Source organism: Exophiala mesophila (genome assembly GCF_000836275.1).
Source record: "Exophiala mesophila strain CBS 40295 unplaced genomic scaffold supercont1.2, whole genome shotgun sequence".
Taxonomy (NCBI): Eukaryota; Fungi; Ascomycota; class Eurotiomycetes; order Chaetothyriales; family Herpotrichiellaceae; genus Exophiala; species Exophiala mesophila.
The window spans coordinates 4,508,006-4,530,810 of NW_015622505.1; the positions used below are offsets into that span (position 1 = coordinate 4,508,006).

General features: G+C 49.8%; 6 protein-coding genes across 6 annotated transcripts; 3 read left to right on the plus strand and 3 right to left on the minus strand.

The window, feature by feature from the left end:
* Positions 1 to 137: 137 nt before the first annotated feature.
* PV10_03379 (uncharacterized protein) lies at positions 138 to 3,394 on the minus strand. Its single transcript, XM_016367820.1, has one exon. It carries the CDS (start codon positions 3,098 to 3,100, stop codon positions 143 to 145), a length of 2,958 nt encoding a protein of 985 aa, XP_016227338.1. The 5' UTR covers positions 3,101 to 3,394; the 3' UTR covers positions 138 to 142.
* Positions 3,395 to 4,557: 1,163 nt separating this feature from the next.
* PV10_03380 (uncharacterized protein) lies at positions 4,558 to 7,424 on the plus strand. Its single transcript, XM_016367821.1, has 2 exons — positions 4,558 to 6,555; positions 6,617 to 7,424. Exons 1-2 carry the CDS (start codon positions 4,695 to 4,697, stop codon positions 7,357 to 7,359), a joined length of 2,604 nt encoding a protein of 867 aa, XP_016227339.1. The 5' UTR covers positions 4,558 to 4,694; the 3' UTR covers positions 7,360 to 7,424.
* A 2,290-nt stretch (positions 7,425 to 9,714) lies between these two features.
* PV10_03381 (uncharacterized protein) lies at positions 9,715 to 10,503 on the plus strand (the record flags this gene model as incomplete). The annotated part of the gene is made up of 3 exons (XM_016367822.1): positions 9,715 to 10,086; positions 10,157 to 10,400; positions 10,453 to 10,503. Exons 1-3 carry the CDS (start codon positions 9,920 to 9,922, stop codon positions 10,501 to 10,503), a joined length of 462 nt encoding a protein of 153 aa, XP_016227340.1. The 5' UTR covers positions 9,715 to 9,919.
* Positions 10,504 to 10,773: 270 nt separating this feature from the next.
* PV10_03382 (uncharacterized protein) lies at positions 10,774 to 11,331 on the plus strand (the record flags this gene model as incomplete). Its single annotated transcript, XM_016367823.1, has 2 exons — positions 10,774 to 10,945; positions 11,001 to 11,331. The coding sequence occupies exons 1-2, from the start codon at positions 10,926 to 10,928 to the stop codon at positions 11,329 to 11,331; spliced, it is 351 nt and encodes a 116-aa protein (XP_016227341.1). The 5' UTR covers positions 10,774 to 10,925.
* Positions 11,332 to 15,804: 4,473 nt separating this feature from the next.
* PV10_03383 (uncharacterized protein) lies at positions 15,805 to 17,819 on the minus strand. The gene is made up of 2 exons (XM_016367824.1): positions 17,775 to 17,819; positions 15,805 to 17,720 (listed from the first exon to the last, which is right to left on the minus strand). The coding sequence occupies exons 1-2, from the start codon at positions 17,791 to 17,793 to the stop codon at positions 16,228 to 16,230; spliced, it is 1,512 nt and encodes a 503-aa protein (XP_016227342.1). The 5' UTR covers positions 17,794 to 17,819; the 3' UTR covers positions 15,805 to 16,227.
* A 1,491-nt stretch (positions 17,820 to 19,310) lies between these two features.
* PV10_03384 (uncharacterized protein) lies at positions 19,311 to 22,681 on the minus strand (the record flags this gene model as incomplete). The annotated part of the gene is made up of 2 exons (XM_016367825.1): positions 19,311 to 20,436; positions 20,563 to 22,681. 2 exons carry the CDS (start codon positions 22,679 to 22,681, stop codon positions 19,514 to 19,516), a joined length of 3,042 nt encoding a protein of 1,013 aa, XP_016227343.1. The 3' UTR covers positions 19,311 to 19,513.
* Between the last annotated feature and the right edge of the window lie 124 nt (positions 22,682 to 22,805).

The following is a 22,805-nucleotide window of genomic DNA, read 5'->3' on the forward strand; positions in this document are numbered from 1 at the left end:
TGACCAATCAACGCGACTTCATGGTAAGGAAGTGCAGCCTTGCGGACATGCAGGAATGATAAGCAGCAAATATCAGAGAATATTCCTGATCGTTCAAAACGTCTAAAGATAGAGACTCGAGTTGATAGATATGTTTGAAGCATCAGATTAAGTCCTCGCTAATATCCATTCGCAGTCTTAACCCTCTATCTGACATGCTGAGATAAACCTCCTTGAGCGCGACTTCACCAAGGGCCCGCCTCACGATATTGTCAGTGAAGGCAAGCATGTAGAGCTCCTTCGACCACGGACAAGCTCCAAGTGACATGTAGAATGTATCCTTGACCCGCTTCAACCTATCCTGCACGCCTGAGTCTCCCTCCTTTCCTCTGGCCGAATCTTGAATAAAGCTTCGGGCCACTGAGGCCTCCCACAGGACAAAAGTCCGCCAGATGTTCACAAAATGAGCACCGCTCTCGCCTGGCGCAGTGAGCCTTCGGAAGGTAGCACGAATACTGTGGTCTGTACTCCCAGAGTACGCTGGACGGCCCAGCTCTATGGCGGCTTTGAACAAACTGATTGCAGCGTTGCTTGGTGTCGTGCGCGCTTGGGCGATCGAGCCAACCTCGCGCAGGCGATCGACTATCCCGGCTTGCTGACAGTAAATATGTTGGAATTTTACCAGATCCAGGTTCTCTGGAAATTGGTCCACGGATTCTGTCAGAACCTTGACAATTTCTCTGGGCTTATATGCCAAGCCAAAAGTCGTTGCATGGGTATGTAGAAATTGTGCACGCCTTATGTGGATCGCTTCAAAGGCGCTGAGCGGCTGTCTTGGAGTTGCCCGGGACAGTTTCTCGAGGTTATCCTGATATGACCTAATAGCCACTGACAGGTCCATCCCCGCGCTCAAATACTGGGAAAACACCGATAGATCGATCAATGGTTCTAGTTTCATGGGACGATCCTGGTGAGTTTGAGAGTCAATTTCGGCTTGGAGATATCGGTCAGACTTGATTTGTGCTGCGGCTGTGGGTGACAGACGAGACTGATCGAGCTCTGAGAAGTTGAAATGCAGATCGGGTATCATCGACAACAACTTGTTTGCTCGTTGAAACAATTTCTGGACCATGCAAGACCAAATCCAGTCTCGCCACACATGAAAGATTGAGCAAGTGTCCTCCTCTTCCAAAGAGTCTCGCATCGAAAATACTGTAGACCATACCTTTTCTGCAGCCTCAAAATTGCCAAGCCGGCACTCAAGCACAGCGAATGAGTTGTACAGAGTCAGACTGCTAGAACTATGCTTCAAGAAGGTCTTTGCCATCTTTCGTGAAGCTCCAAGGTCCTGACGCGACTCGAGCTGAATGATATAGCGCATCAAGGACTTTGTGTTGAGGGCGGAAGATCTGGACAGAGCTAGTTGGCTAAGCACCCGACAGACCATTGCGGAATACATGTCGGCAGGTCGTTGTGACATTGATAGGCGATTGGCCAAGTTCTCCTGCAGCGGAATCTCTGGTGGACTGACGAGTTGCTGGGAGTGGGCCGACCGAGTGGAAAGGAAGGGATCTCGCTGCCAGCCTTGCGACTTGAGCAGGGATGCAACAGGATCTAGGCCGGCAAAGACCAAGAACGCGTCCAATAGTAACGAGAGGCCCTCGTCAGTGGTTGGGCAAAAAAGGTGAGGGGATATGTCGGAGAAGAGAACAACGCGGTAGGGATCAGCCTCGTCAACCTCATCCAGTGACCTAGCTGGGAGCCCAGCATTCTGAGACAAGGCCATTTCGATTGATGCCCAACTCTGGATCGGAGGACTGGTCATGATACCTGGCTTGAGGTCAGATCGAGCATTGACCTGTACCCTGCTATCGGAGCTCCATCCCATTGCACCCTCTTCGCCAATGCGTGGGGTCTCGCGGTGCCAGAATTCCTCGAAGGAGGACATGATATGGTCAGATGTCAGATCGGGAGGTCGGAAAAACGCGAACTCCAAGAGTGCCTGCCATAAGCCGATGGCCAGTTCGGTATGATCGGTTTCCCATAGCAGGAGAGATGTACGCAGGACAAGATAAATCAGCTGATTGTCTCGATCTGCAGCTGCGGGGTGCAGACTGAAGAGGGATGAGCAGCGCCTGTAAACCTTCAAGCATTCCTGGGTAGAGTAGCCAACAGAAGTGGTCTGTACGAAATTCAGATACATGACCCAGAGATCAAAAGAAGAATCCTGATTCAAGTAGGCTTGCCACTGAGACCTCTGTTTCTGTAAGTCCCAAATCCTGCTGCCTTGGTGCATCAGGCCGGTGATGAGGATTTCCCTTGACGTTCTGTCCTTGACCCGTGCCAGAGCCTGCTCATACAGCGAAATCTTGAGGTCTATCAAGCCATTGGTGGATAGAGCAGGTGATTCCTGGGGGCCATTCGTGGCATCATACGCGAGATCTTGGTACTCGATAAGTTTCAGCCAGGCTTCGGCATCTTGCGGGTGGTCTTTAGTTGCTTGTGAGAGGCGCATGTGTTCTTGATGCACCGGATCGTTCTTGAACGTCTCAAATTTGGTATCTAAATCATCTTGTTCAATGGTCTCTGATTCGTCGGACTCATCATCAGTGGAATGAGGGTCATCCAGCCCTCCCAACACCAGGCGTCGCTTCTTGGTGGGCGGGAGGTGTTGCAGGGCAATGAAATCTCGATTCAGATCATCTGTGGGGTTAGATTGATTCCTGATCTGGTATGGTGGTTCCGAGGGCAATGTAGACAATAGAGAGTGTTTGGAAGACCTCTGGCCCAGGTCAAGCTCGACATTCTGTATTTTACGAAATCTAGCATCGGTGGAGCCGACAGTGCGATGGCTGCGATCAAGACCAATGGAAGCACCTCTGCCGGCTAGGCGATATCGGGGAGTTGCATATCGATCTGGTTCCCCATACTGCAGGTTACGCCTATCTCCAGAAAGATCCACGACAAATAAGGAGTTCTGAGGTACAGTGGAGGACTCAGAAGAGTGTTTTCGGGAGTCTGGGAGGCTCGTGTTGGTGATTTTCGGCTCCGACAAAGAAACACGAGGACGCGTATGTGAGTCCTTGCGGTTTCGAGATGAATTAGATATAGTAGATGGCATTCTCAGATCTAGGTTGACTGCCAAGGTGGAGGAGAATGTTAAAGACTATCGAGAGGGTCAGCTCTCCTAGCGTGGAAGGCATGTGGTTGGATGAGGAGCATTTTCCGATAACTTTGACTATGATGCGTCCATGGGGAGATCCATATCGATTGTATGATATCAAAGATTTGATTGATATCTAAATAGGTGGGTACATGAATGGATGAATGGGATGGATTCGCGAGTAAAAGGAATAACCCATGGAAGAGGATCAGACCAGAGCAGATGGAGAGGCCGAGGGGCGCCAAGCAGAAGAAGAAGAATTATCACGTGAAATTTGAGACAGGAACAAGTGATAAACAAGAGACGCAGATGAATGAGTCTGATCCATCTGACCCAATCTCATACCATACAAAAATATCAAGGAGTGTCCTCATGGAGATCACTTTGGGAGACTTGACTTGTCGTCCGAGCTGTTCCAATTCTCAAGTGGTATGCATCAATATATGTACTGTACTTGTTCTTAGATGAGCTTAGATGCCTTGACCAGGGTGCCGAAGGGTCTTGCCCGAGAACCAGTCACCGGCGAAGCTCCAACGCCTGCTAGCTGCAGTTAGTTAGCACTGATAGGTACCCCTCGAGCCCTGGGAGACTTACCTCCGTAAAGTTTAGGCCCGTTGGCCCTACGAGTTTGCCTCACAGGACCAAGACCCTTCCGGCCCAGGCCCCGACCGCTTGAACTCTCGTATGTACAGAGTATGGGTACTACTGTAGATCAATCGGGCCCCAAAATATCCACCTACCTTACTTAAGCGACTGTTAGCAGGATGATTGCCAGTACTTCCTATAGATTCCCTCACACATACCGTCATCCGTATACAGACCTACGTACCTATATACGAACCACAACCTTGAGTGGCACCCATGGGCCTGGTCCAGCCTCCTGCATGATCGTGACGATATAATTCAATCTCAACATGCACGGACCACCCTCAATCCCATGGCTTCAAGGTACAGTATCTTCTGATTTTAGTTTCTTCAGCAGTTTTCCAGCTGACACCTTTGACCAGTAAGCCTATCATTTAGGCCGAGGAGGTCTTCTACCTCGCCCAGACCACCGTTCTTTGGCCTAGAACATGACCTAATCCACATACGTCACAACAAGTCATCATCTCAATCCACCCACAATCACGATTCGCCTCTGCCCGGATAACTCAGCCTACTCCGTAAGTACTCCGTAGAGTGCTTGAGATAGAAGAACTTTAACACTGTCCCGGCCCCCCCCTAGCCCCTCGGCCCTATAATCGACTTGCAAAACTCCATCTTTCGCCTTCTCCCTGTTGGTCGTCCCATTTCCCTACCCCACGTGCTCACCCGTGCCACCGTCGGACCTGCTGGTGATCGATCCATGTCTGGCGGTACTTGCCACTAGTTTCGCAGGGTGCAGGTGCAGGTGCAGGTGCAGGTGCGACGGCAATTGCGAGACTGCGATCGCACCTGCCTCACATTGCCTTGCATCTTCATCTCGAACATCCCACATCCACGTCCACGTCCACATCCCACATCCAGAACCTCACCATCCTTTCTTCACACCCTCTCCATCCTGTCGTCACTGATGGACAAACCGCCACCTAAACGTCCTTCTCCCCTCTCCGACGATGGTCCCCTTGCCAAAAAGATCAAGAGTTTGGTCGAAGAGCCCGAGCTCTACAGCGATGCCGTTCGCAAGAAACTCGCCTCCACCTCCCGGACAGGGCAGGCATGCGACAGGTGTAAGGAAAGAAAAATGAAATGCGACACCGATCCCAGTGCCTGCCAACCATGTCGCCAAAAGGGCATGCGCTGTTACACCACCGACCGTGTCACCGGTCAAGCAAGAGAGCGGGGTGAACTTGACAGGACAGAATCCGAATTAACCTATCTTCGAGAACAACTCGCCACCTACCAACACAAGTACGGCTCGTTACACCAGACAGATCCTCTCCGACGGCCGCCCGCCGACATGTCGCCTGTCCCTCTCTCGACAAAAACACATCCACCCCTCCAGTCCGCTACCTCGCCTCATACATTATCTGTTCCCGATGCTCATTATGTTGGATGGCCCTCCCCAGGCTTCTCAGAACCCCTCCGCTGTGGTCCTGTCTCGGGGACCAAGGTCAATGTAATGGACGGTACCATTGACATCACCGACTGGCCCTGTGAGATGATGGACAACACCGATCCTAATGCCAAAGACATCTTCAATTTGTCATGGCCATCCATCCTAAACACAATAATGGGCTATCAAATGATCAAAGACCCAGATCTCCCTTGCAAAGAAGATGGTCTGAAAGACGCGAATCATTTTCTTGTCATCATGTCTCAGTATGTACCCATCGTTCACAGACCCAGTTTCATCGACTTGGTCAACAGATTCTACGACCACCCTGACTCCGTCTCCCCTTCCGAAACCGCTCTAGTCGTCATGGTCTTTGCCATTCTCGCCCATCAAACCGCCATTCGGAATCATCAATCCTCGGCCGAGAAGTTCCAAGCTTGCTATCGTTATCTTCATTATGCTCTCGGCTTCTATCGCGAGCTCTTCATCGACACCTCGATCCCATCCATGCAAGCCATGACTCTGATGATGGTTCAATTTCGCAACCTCCCTAAGCCTGGTCTCTCGTGGATGTACAGCCACAAGGTGCTTGTCCGCGCCATTGAGCTCAACTATCATCGCGATCCTGATAAGATCAAGTTGCCCCCAGGTGAAGACGATCCTCTCTCCAAAGAACTTCGCAAACGCATCTTTCATTCCATGCTCGGCATCTGCGTCACCACCGGCTGCAGGGTCGGCTTGCCTGCTCCTTGGCAGTTCCAGCACATCGACCTCCCTCTACCTCGAGCGCTCAAGGATTCGGAAATCTCTAAACAGGGAATCATCTCGGACCTGTCGGGGCAATGTGACTTTTGGCCGTGCATCCACCTAGCCAAATTACTCCCATTGTTGACCGAGCTCCACAACCACGTACATGCGGTCAGAAAACCGGCCCCAGAGTACATCAAAACCCTCGATGCTCTCAACACCAAGATCACTGCGTGGAAACAAGACTGGGATGATTCCATCAAGGCCGAACCCAGACATGTTAATTTGGTGGTGGCCACTCTCCTTTTCGAGACATGGGCTGCCGAATACCAGTTAAACCTCTACCACCCTGCTTGCTGCACGAGTGACGACCCTGAGGTCCAGGATCGAAATCTCGACATGTGCCTCAAGGCATCCAGACGCCTTTTACAGACGTTCCATGTCTTGTCATCAAAGTACAAGGGCGTGGATTTCACGTGGCACAGTACATCGGCTTATGCCACGGGCTTTGGCATCACTCTTCATTACTACCGGAAACGACTTACTCGTCTTTCGCACGAACAGTTTGAGAGCATGTGCAATGAACTCAATGGTTGGGTTTCGTTGATGGCATATGCTGATCTTGTCCTGCGTCAGTCCATGCCCTCCTTCCCTTTGCCTTTGACTCTTTCATGCTGACATGTATCTTGTAGGAACGGGGAATCATCTCCAGCGTCAGTTTCAGCCTCGCGTTCAAAGCCTAGAGGACGACTATCGAAAGCTGATGTTGGTCTCGGCAGCACCAACATCCTCTCCCACCCCGACAACATTCGCCACACTAAACGGAACTGGACCTCTTCAATCACATGTCAGGCAAGAATCCAATGGCATCAGCCCTGCTACCCCCAACACCTATCCAGACTACCACAGCAAATCCCTTCCTCTCCCCCAACCGGGCTTAAACCACCCAAATGGTGGTCGTCCACAGAGTCAACCCCAGCCTATATTGAACGGAAACCACATTTCACAGCTCCGCCAGCAACATCAATGGCCCTTTCAAATGCAAGCCTCGACATTTTCCAACCATTCTCATTCGAGTCCTTCCTCACTTCAGCGCAAAAGCCAAAGCCCAGCCTCTCCTCTATATCCTCCTCCCGTCTTTCCATTGTCTCAATCACCGCTGCCCGCATCACCTTCGCATCCAGCTCCTACATCTCTTGCCTCACTCTTGAACGACTCTGGGAACATGTACCTCAATTACCCTACCCCTCCACAATCGCAGAACTCTTTACCTGTCAACATCAGGAATGGAGCGACTGTCAACGCTGCTGGTTCGGCTGCATTTGCGGGAAGCATATCGGATGTCGTCATGGATTTCAGCCCAAATCATTACTTTGACTCGCCAGGCACACCCGGATGGCCTTTGATCACCATGCCATCAGGTCAGCAATTATAGACTTGGTTCTTGCCGCCATGGTTGTGTATATATGTACATGTATATATTTAGTCCCTTAAAGGGTAAAGATTAATACACACTGATGTTGTGTTGTTGGCAGGGCTACGTTTCATGGTGTAGCAAGAGATGATGATAATAGATGAATTGTAGTACGAGGCTAAAACTAAGAGAAAGGAAGAGTGGCACTCGGGGATATCATGAAGAATGCCAAGGTTTCCCCAGTCATGTGATTCCCGATGCTTGGTCCCACGTGATACTCCAACTCCAACCACGGCTCCACCGACAGATTGACTTCTTCCAAACAAATTGACCTGAACATCAGACTCGAGTGGCCTTTTCCTAGGCATCATATCATGGTTTGAAGAGGGACTCGAAGTCTCTGATAGCCTTGAGGCAAGAGAGAACTCTATCAGCTTGTTCCTCCCTATTCCACATGCTCAGGCCATCACCATGGCTTCTTGCTCCTGCAGATTTCGATGTCGAGATGCTATCGACATACAGGTGCTGTGGAACTTCTCCTTCATCGCACCTCATATGGGCACTCCACGCCCCCACACCCTGCAATGCCTCATGCTGGTTCTGGACCATGTGGGCAGACGGTAAGTGGAGGGTTTGTGGGTGTGGATCGAGGCTTGAAGTACAAGTGCGGCTTCCACCATGGCATATCATGGAAGTATTCCATGCGTCAGACAGACGTGCTCCAAGCACCTCCTTCACGGCGGGCTTAGGATGCTTTCTCTCTTCAAGGCGACGATGGACTTGAGGTCCGCTTGGGCGGAGTGTCATGTGGGCGAGGGTCGTGGTCACCTTCTGACATGCTTTGTCTTTGTTGGCAGGTGGGGTAGAGAACGTGCGAGAAGGGCCACTTGACTTGGGACTGGAAGGGGATTACTTAGTAAGGAACACCCTCTCCAGCTTGGGCCTGGTTTGACCAACCCACCTAGTGTTTGCATGGTTTTTTCTCTCCATGGTTGGGCGGAATAGGTGGGCCAGCGAGTATTAGAGCACCAAAAGGACAAGAGATGGAAGATCTTTTGACAGGTGCTGGTCGACAGTGATGGAGATGGAGAGAGATAATCATAACCCAACCTATACGGGCGGCATCGATACTTACTTATAGTTTTTGACAATTGTCGGTCGCCTCCTCTTGAATTCACATGCGGCCTTCTGGGCATGGTCTACGCCGCAAGTTGGCCGCTGGCTCATTGCGCTAGTGTCCTTTCCGGTTCTTCGATCAAAGGTGCAGAGACCAATGCAAGAGCGGAAAATGAAGTCAGAAGGCGTGGCATCCAGTGATCCAGCAACTGTCAGGGCGGAAGTTCGCGAGAAATGGGAGCATGGCATCGAGCGGTAAATCATGCAGCAATAAATGAGCATTCTACTAAGTATGTGAAATAATTCATTTCCTATGTCAACATTGGCCCGTCATCTTTTGTCTGGCACGTCCTCAGGCTGTGACCTCCCGCAAGTACTCCGTAGACAGCAAGCACCAAATGGAAGCAGGAAATCCGAGAGAGCATACCTCATTAATCAGTCGTCTTTCTTCAGGATTGGCTGAGCTTGGCAGAGGATGAGAATTAGATACCTCGAGCTTCTTGGGACTTTATTATCCAATATTGGTAAGTCACATTTTGTCCCGGGGATTACAAGGCGGCAAGTTGACACATCCGTAGAGTTTGGGGCGACAAGCGGTGGCGACACCGCTCACCGGGGCCCCTCGGCCTTTTTCCTCCGGGGATCAATTGACGCGAGGCACCTGCAGGATCATCGTGAGGCCTCCACCCGGAACAACGCTAAGTAGTCGGCTTGGAAGACTAGGGCCAGCCTGATGGGATTTTCACAAGGGTGCAACAGTAAATGCAGGGTGATGATGAAGACCGCGTCAGTTTTCAACCAAAGGGGTCAGAGACTTCATCCATCATTGGCCAGTCATCTCTTACCGCCAGGGATTGCTGTGGCTAGAAGTCGTGCACAGGATTGTGATACCCTCCGTACAGAGTACATTGCGAGCGAAAACGTGCAGAAGCGAAGCATGCCAGGGCCAAAGAAACACCAATGAGGTTGGCATTCTAAGAAATATGTTATTTTAGGGACCCCTTTGGTATTAAGGTTGGAGGGAGCGACGGGCCGAGGGGAATAGGTATGCCCGAAGCCCACCTCGACCCACCTCGACCCACCTCCATATCGCCAATTGGCTCCTGTCCTTTGTCATCTCGAGTTATTGGCCATTACCATGTTGTCTCCCCGCTCTTTGCTGTCCTTAAATGTACTTGTACCAACATCCCACAACCCTGGTCATACATATGTACTGCATTTACAATCCTTCCACTTTTGTCTCGGGGTGCTTGTAATCCTCTCGTATCTCAAGCTCGCCTACGTTTACACGATCGTGGGTCCAGCCGAGTATTGTCCCAGAGCTACTGCCTTGTCAACTGAAGCATAAAAAGATTGGCGATTAGCCCCTCTTGAACCATTAAGCCATTGTCCTTCACATCATCTCTCCATCTGCTTGTTATTATATAGCCACATTTTGAACCAGCCTTAGATCTCTTGCACAGCCATGGACCACAACTTCTTCGCTCCCCCATATAACTATCGTGCTGATCTGCCTCTTGCAGAAAGGTGGAAGCACCTGAAGCTTATAGTCACCCAGCTCTACGTGGAGGAAAATCGGAAAGCGGAGGAGATCAGGAAGATCATTCATCGGCAGTGTGGCTTTGATGTAGGGTGAGTCTCTGCTAACTTTTCGAATATTGTGCACTCCCCAAAGAGAAACGACCAACGTTTGTCAATCCAGGATTCATCAACTCAAATACCGCATCAGACAATGGAAATTGAAGAAGAACATTTCCACCTCAGCCAAGACCAAAATGCTCGAGATAAGGGAATCAAGAGCGTCGAGAGGAAAGGAAACTGTTTTTACCTATCAGGGAAAACCCGTCGACAATAAGAAGCTCGATAGACAGGCTAAAGTTCTGATCAGACAAGGACCAGGAGATGCTGAGACGAAGGATGATACGAAGCTCAAGATCGCGCCGCAAGTATAAGTGTCACTCTCATGTCTTTCTGTTCCTCACCCTGACAAGATTTCAGTTTCATCAAATGGAATATACGATGTTATTATGCACGAGGCTAATAGACTAGATATCACCTAACCTAGGGGGGCTTAGCGCAGCTAAGCCTAGTAAGACTCTCTCACCGACTTTCCTACTTAACGTGTACGAGGACCTTACGACTTTCTATACTTTAAGTCTTTATTATAGGATACCTATCTAGGAGTAAATAGATAATTAACTACTTATATTAACTATCCTATTTACTCCCTATTCCATTCCTAATAGATATGAAGCCTTACGATACCCATAGACAAGCCTAACCAACCACGACTCACCCAATTTCATTATATCTACGCCCGCTGGAGATAGCGACATCGTCACGAACACACCCAGAACACTGAGGACACCCGGGACCCTTGCCTTAGCAGCCGATTCTTTGTCCGAGCTCTCCAGGACCATAAGGAACAGAACGACTCTAGAAACGGCGACCATCTTCTTAGAAGGGAAGCAATGGACAAGGCTGAACGAGAGTAAGTGACCAGCTGGAAAGTGTACTCTAGGCTGCAATCTGCTGACCTTCGCCAGAATCATGTTCATGCGGCTGCATCAATTTTGGCTCTTTGCATTCAAGACGGTAAGATACGGGGGGGTGGGACCACACGTGTGGACTGCGAGCCTTCTCGGCTCTGACAAAGATACTAAACAAAGCAAAACTACAATGGTCGTCTGGCCAATGTCCTGGTGGCAAGACAGCCTTATTGAGCAGCTCCTCAGCGGGCTGTCGCGCAATGTCTTGAGTTCTATTGATGCCACCGACATTCCCATTACGCTCACTCGACTCTTGGAAAACTCCAATATCTCCACTGATCAACTTCTCGTGGAATGTGTAGCTTTCAGTGTCGCAACCCCAAGTTAGCGTGGTCGCCTTTAGACAACGCCGCACTCAGGGGAGTAGATCTTAAGGACATGTTTCCTTTTCATCTTGCAACTTCTTATCTTTATGGGTCCACTAATTGGAGCTTTCTCTCTTACGATTTGCTCCGCCACCAGGCATTCAACAAAACGTGCCGATAAGGGAGATGTATGTCAATGACCGGGCCATACCGTCCTGGACAACCTCATGATGGCAATCGTCAAAGCACACACTGGCTGTGTGCCAGGCCAGGCGATGTCGATGAGAACATGGAAGGACAAAGACGCTTCGTTCGCGAAAAAGTCGACATCTGCGGAAGGTGGGATGCCGATTCTTGGGAGACAAGGGCTCTCTTTACCGGGGGAGCTTCCCGCATCCCGTTCCACTGGAAGCACAAGTTTTGTTACACTTCCGCTCAGGCCGTTTGCCTTTGCATAAATGTCATGTTCCGTGTACCCTTTAAGGCTGACATTAACCAGCAAAGCGGGTATATGATGAAAATTTTGACGACGGCCGAGTGTGGGCGGCTTGGGAAATAACTCCGCGGAATATATTGCCACTGTGATTCGGATGTTCACCTTAGGAGGTGTTAGGAATGGAATAGGGAGTAGGCAGGATAGCTAGCACAAGTGGTCGGTTATCTATTCACTCCTGGATAGGTGTTCTTATAACGAAGATTCAAAGCATAGAGGTCGTAAGGTCCTTGCCTGTATTGAGCAGGAAAGTCGGTGAGCGAATCTCACCAGGCTTGGCTGCGCCAAGCCCCCTGGGTCAGGTGATATCTAGTCTGTCAGCCCCGTGCATGACAGTAATTGCTTTACTCCGGTAAACGTAGGAGCGAAGAGGACTAAATAGGCTAAGATGAAGCTGGACTGAGGCAGAAGGGGCAGTCGCCGCGTGGTAGTCTAAGTAGCTCGGGCAAGACAAAAGCAATGCTCTTCGGGTAGGGTCTCCCAAGTCAGGCAAACTAGTCTCGATCTCAGTTTCTAATCAAATCAAATTTCTCTTTAACCCAACTCAAATGAGTAATGGTGAAGGGATGATGTATGACTTCCTCGCCCGCAACATCCAGTCGACACTAAACAAAGCAATGGGTACGGCTAGAACAACCACAGAGTAATTCATGAGCAGAGGCGTGACCGGGAGATAGTAGGGAAACAACAGCCAGACGCTTGCGAAGATGGACCAAATAGCACTGGTAATGCCGATGACGTTGCCAAGAAGCCCTCCCAAGTTGAAATAGTGCGGAGGTAGACCTTGCTGCCATTTCTTCTTGAGAAAACACACAATGGTGATGAAGTAACTCAGGTAGAAGCAGATGTTCGCGGTGCTGAACAGGGCGGCCAAGACAAAGCTGGGCCCCAGATTCAGCAGGAGGACAAGGCAAGAGGATACTGCGATGGCGAGAATGGCATTGGTGGGAACAGCCCAATAAGCAGTGGTGTCGATGACGGAGAACCAGGACGAAAAGGGGAGGCCATGGTGCGTGGAAAAAGACCACCATACTCGGCTGCAAGTGGTCGTGACTGCTGTTGCGGCGACGAGGGTGACGACCACGTAGAGGATAGTGGAGAGGATGAAGAGAGCTTCGCTGTTGAGGGAATCCTTGAATATCTGGATGACGGTCACTCCACCAACGGGAGCTAGTAGGTTGTCTCGATCGGAGATGCAGAAGCAGAATATGATGGTCATGGGGAGGCCTAGAAACCCAGAGAGAAGGGCATTTCCAACCATGACCTGGGGTACCTGACGTGCTGGATCTGGCATCTCTTCCACCATATGCGAGGCCGAGTCGAAGCCGTTGATTGCTGTCGTGCCTGGCAAAAGACCGAGAAAGAAGACAACCCCAGATGATGCCCAGCCGGATTCATTGATGACCTCGACAAAGACCGAGTGCGCCGATTGTTTGGGGTTCGTTCGGACCAGGAGACTTATGGCAAGGTAGAGGACCCCAACATTGGTGATGATGACCATTGCCTTCAGTGCATAAGGCCACGTTTTGAACAGCGGGATGTTCCAAATCACCGAGATTATGGCCTGCAACCAAGCGACAAGAACGGTGTGCCACGGCTCCTGGACATAATCCGGATGGAGGACCATCACCCCGGCCAGAAGAATCTGTGCCGTAAGCAAGTATGTTCCGGCATTCCAGAAGAACCAGGCGGCCGAGGTCAAGACTCCGGTCCAATAACTAAGAGATAAAGCCCATTTCTCAGGGGCAAGCTTTCCGACCCAATAGATATGACCTGCATTCCCGAGGTGAGCTGATGTTCCGCAACGTGTCTTCGCCAGATGTTACGCTTACCACTTGGATGGGGATACATGGAGGCGGCTTCAGCCAGTGCGACACAGAGGATGATGTTCAGAGAGACGGCGAACATGTAGCCATAGATGTAGAAGGGACTCCCCCCCAGAATCAAACTGAATGTCAGGTAGCTGCCAACGCCGAGAGGTGTAGCAGTAATGCTGTAGACAAGCCCGAGAGTACTCCAAAGGTTGAACGTCACTTGCATCTGGCGGCTATGTCCTTCATTGCCGCTGTCCGTGGTGACGGTCGTCTCAGCCTTTGAGGCGGCCGACGTCGATTTGTGCAGCTCGGCATTATCGACAAGCTTGGACATGTTGAAATTGGAGACAACACAATTGAGAGGTAAGGGGAAGAGATGCTGGGTGATTTTACCACCACGCTTGAGAAGATGCCCTTATAGATTACCAGCCTTTCTTAGAATGTGCATATCGTGATGAAGGAGCATTGCATTGGGAACATTCTTCTATTTGTACATATAGATTACGCGGACGTGGTTATTGTCTCTCTGCCGTGTTCCCCAAAGGCTGGGCGCTTAAGCCATCGGGATTCATTCAGGTGACATGATAGCAAAGTGGGCCTGGAAACTGGTGCCAAAGTCAAAACCCCCATCCGAGGTTCTTGAGATAGTGATACAAACACGACGACTCTGGAATGGATAACCCTGGGCGGGGAATTAGGGCCAAGCTAGACAACCAACCAAAGGCTTATCATTTCCGAGCACCTGGTTCTGATCGAGTGGCTTATCATATCGACTTGTTTAGTCTTCGTCTACAATCTAAACGACTCCGTCGATGAAGGGAGTTGGAGGAAGGCCTGGAAGAGTCTTAACCGAGGTTGGGTTAGCTTATCAATTAGCGGATAAGCGTGACACTCTATGTGGGGAGCTATACTGTATCAGGTAAGAGTTTAGAGATTTAAACTACTTGCGGACTAGTGGCTTATACCCCAGATTCATGAGGCTTCCAACCTCAAACATGGACTCAGATTTTTTATCAAACCGGGACAAAGACTCAGGATTTTGTTCCCCTACTTGGAAATTATTGCCAGATGTGTTCCATGAACAGCGGCGAAGATCATTCTCTGCAACCATCGCGCCGCTGGAGCCTTATCACCATCGTGATTCGAGGAGTATGTCTACGGGATACTTGGCCTAGGTGCAGATAACATCCCGTCTTCGGTTAGGGTCCGTGGCTCGAACCGTACTAGACGTGACTTCAAAATCGTGCAAGCAAATAATGGACGCGTAATAGCTGTATGTCGGAATCCGCGGCAACCGAGCCCTTGGTATATCAGGGTGAAAACATGCCGACATTCTTGGGCAACCAAGTAATTCTTCTCGTGATAAGGAGCGTCAAAGTGTTGAGAGGCAGAGTCATCACAAACACACTAAGAGTCCAGGTCAACCATTCAACATGTCACCATCAGCAACATATGATACAGCGCATCCCAGCGCCACTGGCTTTGGCACGGGCAAGTCAAGGCCTCAACTCTGCAAGTTGGATGCTAGTGATCCAAACACAACGGCAGAAGCCATCATTGAAGTGATTGAGCGTGATGGAGGGCTCATCGTTCAGAATCTCATCACCCACGACCTTGCTCAGACCATCAAGGCCGAGTTGAAACCGTATTTCGACAATGATATCAAAGATCCGAGCGGCTTCTTCCCAGCAACCACTCAGAGAGCCACGGGCCTCGTTGGCATCTCGCCCGCGTGTGTCGACTACCTCACCACGCCACTATTAATTGACGTTGCAAATAAATTGCTCACGTCCAAATTCACATACTTCTTGGGAGAGAAGCCTGTACCTGTGGAGTCGAAACCACAGATATCGTCCACGGTTGGATTTCGTGTGAATCCCGGGGGCACGGCACAGGCTTTACATCGAGACGATGCGTAAGTGCGCAATGCATGACTTTTGCTGTGTTGTCAATCCGGTCGTGAGTCTGATGGTTATATTTCTCCTGCAGGGACTATCACGGGCGTCTGGAGGATCAGCCTATCATGATTGGATGTATCGTTGGTATAAGTCGAGCAACCGCGGAAAATGGAGCAACACAAGTCATTCCTGGATCACACAAGTGGGGTCCTGAAAGAGCTCCAAAGGTTGAGGAAGCCATCGCTGCCGAACTCGAGACTGGCGATGCGCTCATCTTCTCCGGCCACATGTATCACGGCGGAGGAGCCAACATAACGAGGTAAGTATATTCGTGATCCCAGCCGCGATCACAACCTGTTGTCCTCTAACAATTGTCCAACTATCAGTGACGAAGTCCGGGAGATTGTGGGTCTTTTCTTGACCAAAGGATTCTACCGGCAAGCAGAGAATCAGTACTTGATGGTACCACCCGAGCTTGCAAGAGTTCAGACTCCACAAGTCCAGCGGTTGTTGGGGTACGGCATCAGTCGGCCATCGTGTGGATTTTACAAATACCAAGATCCAATGAGGGCCATTTTCGGAGTAGAGGACGAAGAAACCGTGGACATGTAGTTGGAAAGAGGAGGGACTGATGGCTGCTTGACTGATAATGGCTCCAAGTTGTCCAGCGAGACAAGTTGAAGAATCATCAAGGATGGAATTCAAGTATTCTGGTCATTGGACGAGAAAGGCATTTCCCTGCCAATCCCATCGTTGGGCAATAGATATCCAATTCACCCCCTCGCACATCTCTTCACTTGTCCACACCTCATGAAGGAATTTCAGCATGCGATGTCGATCCAGAGTCCCAGTCAATCGAATCATTTCATGCATCTTGGCCTCGACGAACTTCTGACTCTCAACGCATCCATGGCATTCTGTGCCTGCAATAAACAGCGGCCAAGGCATGTTGTGTGCAATCGTCTCGATGTCGGGCAACCCTCGCAACACCTGGAAAAGTCGAAGTTTTGGGGCTGTACAAGCTCTAGTGGCGGTTTCGTGGTCTAACCCAGCCCGGAATAGATAGATTAGGGTTGCTTGGTGGAACATCTCGACGAGTGAGGAGAAAGCACTGCGGGCATTGGCAGCATTGAATGGTATCTGCAGCGAATACTCCAGAGTAGTCTTTTTGGTGTCTTCGAGCTCCTTCAGGAGGCGGTCCACTTCCATCGCGGTATCTATTGGCACCTGACGTAGCCGACGGCGTGCCAATATGGTGATTTGGTCAAGGGCATGTACATACCCGTCAAATGGCGCATGCCAATCTCCAGGCCCTCGCTTCAAGGTAATTCTTGGAGATTGGCCAAAGGTCATAATCGAAAGCCAGGTCTGAAACTCCCCGAGTAGCTGAATTATACACCTCTCGACTCCGTAACCTGCATGTGAAACAATTCCGTCTGCAGCATTCCAGGAGTCGATGAGCGCCCGAGCAGCTCGCAGGTGTAATTCCCAGATCTGATTTCGGCCCAGTCGAACACCCAAGCAGACAAGAAGGAAGACCGACACCAACATCTCTCGTAGTTGAGATTTGTTCAATGGACCTTTCGGCTCGAATGAGGCAGTGAGAGCCTGTAGATGCGTCGACAGAAGGGTGAGTGCGTCTTCTTGAAGCCTTTGCTGAATATTGGTATAGTTGTGTGAATCAAGGTCGTTGAGCTTCATCCTGGTGCTCAAATCGCCGGCAGACAATGCAAGAAGGGCAAAACAAATCGACGGAATCTTGAAGCCCATTGACGGGATGATGCTCCGATGGACATTCTCGGCGGTGTCGACCCAGTCTAGTTCGGGGGTGATAACCATGACATAATGATGCAACAGGCGAGAAAACAATGAATTGTTAATGTAACCGGGAAGCGAACTCAGATGAGAAGCATTAAACAGAGGTGCAGGCATTACTTTGGGTTGTGGCGTGTATTCAGCACCACGGTCTGAGGTCATGGTCTGGACGAGAGAACTCGAAAGTTGGTGCATTGAAGCTTGACCAGAAAGTTCCTGAATCAAATCCAAGGCTTCCACTTCAGTCTTGACTCGTGTTTGATCGTAGGCGGTCGACTTCCATCTGTAGTTCGGTCCATATCCCGGACACTCGAGACTTCTCGTACCGCATTTGAAACACTTGGGGAGAGTTTTGTCGCAGATGATCCGTCTTCGGCGACAATTACGACATCCTTTGTCATCGATCAGCAGTCTTTCACGGACGTTTGTTGTCCAGCACGCCTCACCTTGCCTTTCATTAGCCATTCTGACCTACATCGACAACATTAGTCGTGATTGGTTCCCAAATGAACGAGAAATGACTTGGACATCTTATATGCGGCAGTCTTTGGTCCTGGTTGGGTCCCGGCGTTTGGCGCAAGCGGCTTGATGGCTGTTCCTCAATCAATGGTCGCTATCTCATTCCAGAAAGAAGGCGCTTGTGGTGGGTACGGAGACCAGATGGGACATTGACGTTGTGATGAGATCAGCACTTATCATGAATCATGTCACTATTGTCGGCAGATGAGAGGGAGTTATATGTGATCAACTAGCTAGAAGAGAAAGACAACATAAATGACGAGGCAAAATGAAGAAAGCCAGCCAACGTATCTAAGATATGGAAAGTTTGAAAGAATCGAGCGCTACGCAGATGCCCGCCCCAGATAGGCTTGATCATTGCCACGTGACTGGAACGCCACGTCACCTGTCACGTGCAGACGAGGAGTGCCAGCCTTGTGAGAAGGAGATCCAGACTGGTGACCAAGGAGCCAGAGTTTTCACTCTGACATATAACAGTGAGTGCTCTAAGGATGCGGAAGATGGTGTATTATAATACCCTTATCTAAAGATGTTGGCTTTCAACATTGCTAATCGTCTACCAAGGGAGCAATTTTAGGCGTGAACTTTAGTGGCTTGAGAGACTTCGAACGATGCTACCTTGAAACATAGCTATAGACCCGTTAATCTCTTTTTATAAGTATTTACATAGAGAAGAGTTATCCTCTATATCTAGGGGCACTCTCAGATATCATAACATCATCCCTTGAAGCCCTAGAACTTGACAAAATCAACCTTATAACCAACACAAGGCACTCTCCAGACTTGGAAGACTTCGAGCGCACCACTTTTTTTGGTGTTATCAAACTTTCATTTTGTTCAAGGGAACATGGGGGAGAGCGACTACAGTGACCCGAATTATGACGAGGAAGATGTCTGAAATGTCATTCTTCTGAATTCTAGTGTGTTGTCGGATGCACGAGTCATGACGGAAGTAGGTGAGCTGGAACTTTGGGGGATGACCTTATGACTTCAAATGGGGCCATTCAATTGATTGAACATGTCCCCTTGCACCCTGTTTCTTCGGCGGCCTTCTCCTTTACTCGAGTAAGATGTGTGCCGAGTGCTGCATTTGTGCTCGACAACCTTCTCAGCGGTAAGAGAATAAGCAATAAACAAGAACCAAGGAACAGGAAACAAAAACCCCACCCAACTGTCCCAATTAGCCATTGCCCATGCCTTAATATGTCGTCAGAGGCAATCCCAACAGAGTGCTGAGTTTTAGACCATCTCAAATCCATGCACTTGACCTTCTTCGCGCATGATTTGTCTGGCTAATAAACTGAGAGACTCGACAAAACATGCCTTGATAATGACGACGCACATATAGAGTAATCGCCAACCAAGAACAGACACGTTGAATTGGATGTAACACTAACCCAGAAATTGAATTGAAAAAAAATATGCAAATGCTTGGAAATATAGATGCGCCTAAATCGCACATCAGAAGTAACACTAGAAACGAATCCGAACAACCAACAAGCCAGGGCAGATCCAATACCACCCACAGTCTAGAATATCGTCAAAATACTCAGTAGCGTTTATCAACAGACTGGTCGCTCGATCAATCCATGAATGAAGTAAATCAATCAGTCCGAATAGCAATGCCTGTGTATACGCACAGTAATTCATAAAGTGCCTGCTAGCCTCACTTACTCCGTCGTCCCCTCCACATACTGGCCGCTTCATCAACCTGATCAAAGTTGTTGTTATTGTTGCGACCCTTCCTTCTGCTCTTATGCTTGGGTTTCCTGTCCACCACATCAGCCGATCGCTTCATTCCAGTCTCGCTCTCATTCGACATGGATCTCTTCCTCCTCGTATCTAGAGGAGGATCAACATCATCATCGTCGTCGTCCAAAGCTTCCGGACGCAAGACGTCTTTCACGACATCCGCTAGCGTTCTAGGCTCTCCATCGACGATCTCGACACCAGTGACCAGATAAGCACCGTCCCAAAAGGCAGCACCGGCCAAATTGGGAAGATTCAGATTCTTGACATCCTGCAAAATCGCCGCGTATGCCGATGGCGTCACGTAGCCGTTGCTGCTGCCACCGCCTGTGTCCCAGCTGAACGCTGCTGTGCCGATAAACAACAGTGGAGACGTCACACCGTTATTGACACTTCTGCTATCGATACTTTTCAACACAGGCACGTCGAATGGATTTGTAGCATCAACGTCAGTTGCAGGTCGGTGTCGTGGATGCTGCGATGGGCGACGGTGGGTATGTTGAAGCTGATGACCACCAGGCCCGGATCCAGACACGAAGCGTGGCTTCATTCTCGCCTTTTTATCTGGAGATCCGGACCCGGCCCCCAGTGTATCAGACCATAGTTGCAATGAGGCTAGGAAGCCAGGACCGGCATCTACCTGGCAGGATGGGTTGTTGTAGAATTGCACGAACCAAAAGTCGATTGTTGAGATGAATTGCGGAACTGGTACAGATAAGTCAGGATAAGGGCATTGTGGCGCTGCTGATAGGTAGAATGGTCGCGGGTCCGCGTCCATCAGGCTTCGTAGTGCCGTTGCCAGAGAGGCTAGGTTGTCGCTGTTGGCTGGATCTTCGTTGTCTATCAAAGTGAGAAAGTTAGCGGAGGGACTCTTGGGTAGAGATGTAAAACAAGACAAGAAGTATCGCGAGAGAGCAAAGGGGTAAAAATGAAAAGCATCGAACGAATCAAAGAAGCCCCACATACCAAAATCCAGGCCGTCAAAGACAACATCTCCAAAAGGTCTCAACGGAGCAATCGTATCATCATCACCACCCAGGAACAAATTCCACAAAGTCGAGGCGAGATCAACCGCCGCCGAAGGACTTGGAATAGCCAGATCCGAATATTCAGCCGCCCCACCCATACTGAGCATGACTTTTTTACCTTGATTCTGACATTGCGCGACTTGAGCTGCGAATCCGTCTCCAACACAGTCGACAAGTCCTGGTCCATTCGCGGCTAGTTGTGCCGACGTCGCTGCCCAGCAGTGTGATCCCATATTGAGGGTCGGATAGGCCCCATTGTAGAACGTTGTGATGAATCCGAGGATCACGATGTCGACGCTTGTGTCGGCGCATACTTGTGATAGTGGAACGTTTTGTGTTAGTGGCGTTTGGCCGTAGTATGCGGCGTTTAGGTTCCGTGCTTGCGGGTTGAATGTGGGGATACTGGTCGTTGATGATGTTGTGGTGGAAGTAGTAGTGGTCGTTGTTGTCTCGGTATCTGAGGTCGTGGTCGTTGTGGTATCTTCTTCCGTGGTGGTGACGGTCGATGTGGTGTCAGAAAACGTGGTCGTTGCACTCTCGGTCGTAGAGACAAAAGTGGTCTCTGTTGTGGTGGCAGTGGTTGTGGGTTCAGTAGTCGAGGTTGTAGTCTCTCCGTCAGTGGTTGTGGAAGTGACATCAGTAAAAATCGAAGTGCTGGTTGTCGATGTAGTGTCAGAAAAAGTTGTCATAATACTTTCGTCACTGGTCGAAAAAAATGTGGAGGATACTGCTGTAATTGAGCTCGTCGTCCCTTCGTCGTCACTTGAGGTCGTAGACAAGGAGGTTTCTGTGGCACTGGTACTGGTCGTAAATGTGGTGATGGGAGGATCTGTTGTGCTTTCATCAAAACTTGTGCTGGACACGGTTGTCGTTTCTGTACTAGTCGTGGTTGGAGTGGTTATGGTAGTGGAGGATGTAGTCTCGTCGTCAATGCTGCTACTTGTCGTGGTCGTGCCTGTAGTCATATCGTCAAGGCTCGTGGTAGTGGTAGACTCGAAACTGGTTGTACTCGAGGCATCAAGGCTAGTGCTTGTTGTTTCGTCTACCGAAGTAGTTGTCGTTGTAGCCTCTGAATTGGTCGTTGTTGTAGTTGTGTCATCTTCACTCGTCGTGGAAATTGCCGTAGATATCGTCGTTTCATCGATCCCAGATGTAGTACTTGTGGTACTACTAGTCGTACTCATAAAATCCGATGTACTTGTGACATCGTCGCTTGTAGTCGTGGTTACGTCGCTAGAAGTTGACGAGGTTTGATCGGTGGTTGTTGCTGTCCCGGGGTCTATAGTCGTAGTGCTTCTTGTGTCATCTGATACAGTCGTCGAAGACGTAATGTCCAATGTCGTTGAGGTACTCGACAATGAATTTGTCGAAGTGGTGCTTTCAGAACCTGATGTTGTCGAGATAGATGTTGAAGTAGTGCTGCCGAACGATGTAGAAGTTGAAGTTATGGTAGCACTGCTTGATTCTATCGTTGATTCAGTGATACCAGATGTCGAAGCCGAAGTCACAGTTGAAGTCGTCGTCGTTGTCGTCACCAATGTACTGGAAACACTAGTTGTCGTCGAATAGCTGGTCGAAGGTCTAGACGAAGAAGAAGAAGTAATCGATGACGATTGAGTCGACGTCGTAGGAGGAAGAGTTGGAAAGTTGGATCTCAAAAACAAAATCAGAGCCTCCAAAGAATTTCCCAATTGATCAATCAACTCAGCCACTTGTCTAGCAAAATCCTCGGGCGTAGTGGGAGCTGGGTTTGGATTAGGCGGCCGAGGAGGGAAAAATGGACCGCCAGCCCAAGGAGGTCGAGGACTACCGAAGCCGCCTGGTCGTATTCCACCGGGAGGACCGAATTGAGGGTCACGAGGGACCAGATACTCTGGGTCTGAACCTGTGTCGAGGTCGGTTGCGGTCTCTTTGAAATACTCTGCCGATGCTTCTTTCAACAGTTCCAGCCCAGCCTTGAGATCCTGCGCCCGTTGAAGAAAGTCGACGGCCGTTGCCTGACATAGCCCGAGGCAGAATAGAAATGAAAGAAAATATACCACCCGAAATCGCGCCATGCTTCTTTTGCTGGCCTGTCAAAGAGGCCTGTCCAACTTGCATTTTCACATACATACATTGGCTTGCTCGCCATTTATACAATCCACAGCGTTCAATGCCGAGACTCGAGAGGCAATATCTAAA

Bases quoted from the DNA above. Each gene is read 5' to 3' on its own strand.
- PV10_03379 (XM_016367820.1), bottom strand. From the start codon at position 3,100: ATGCCATCTACTATATCTAATTCATCTCGAAACCGCAAGGACTCACAT.
- PV10_03380 (XM_016367821.1), top strand. From the start codon at position 4,695: ATGGACAAACCGCCACCTAAACGTCCTTCTCCCCTCTCCGACGATGGT. The intron at 6,556-6,616 runs GTCAGTCCATGC...TGTATCTTGTAG, and splicing joins ATATGCTGATCTTGTCCTGC to GAACGGGGAATCATCTCCAG.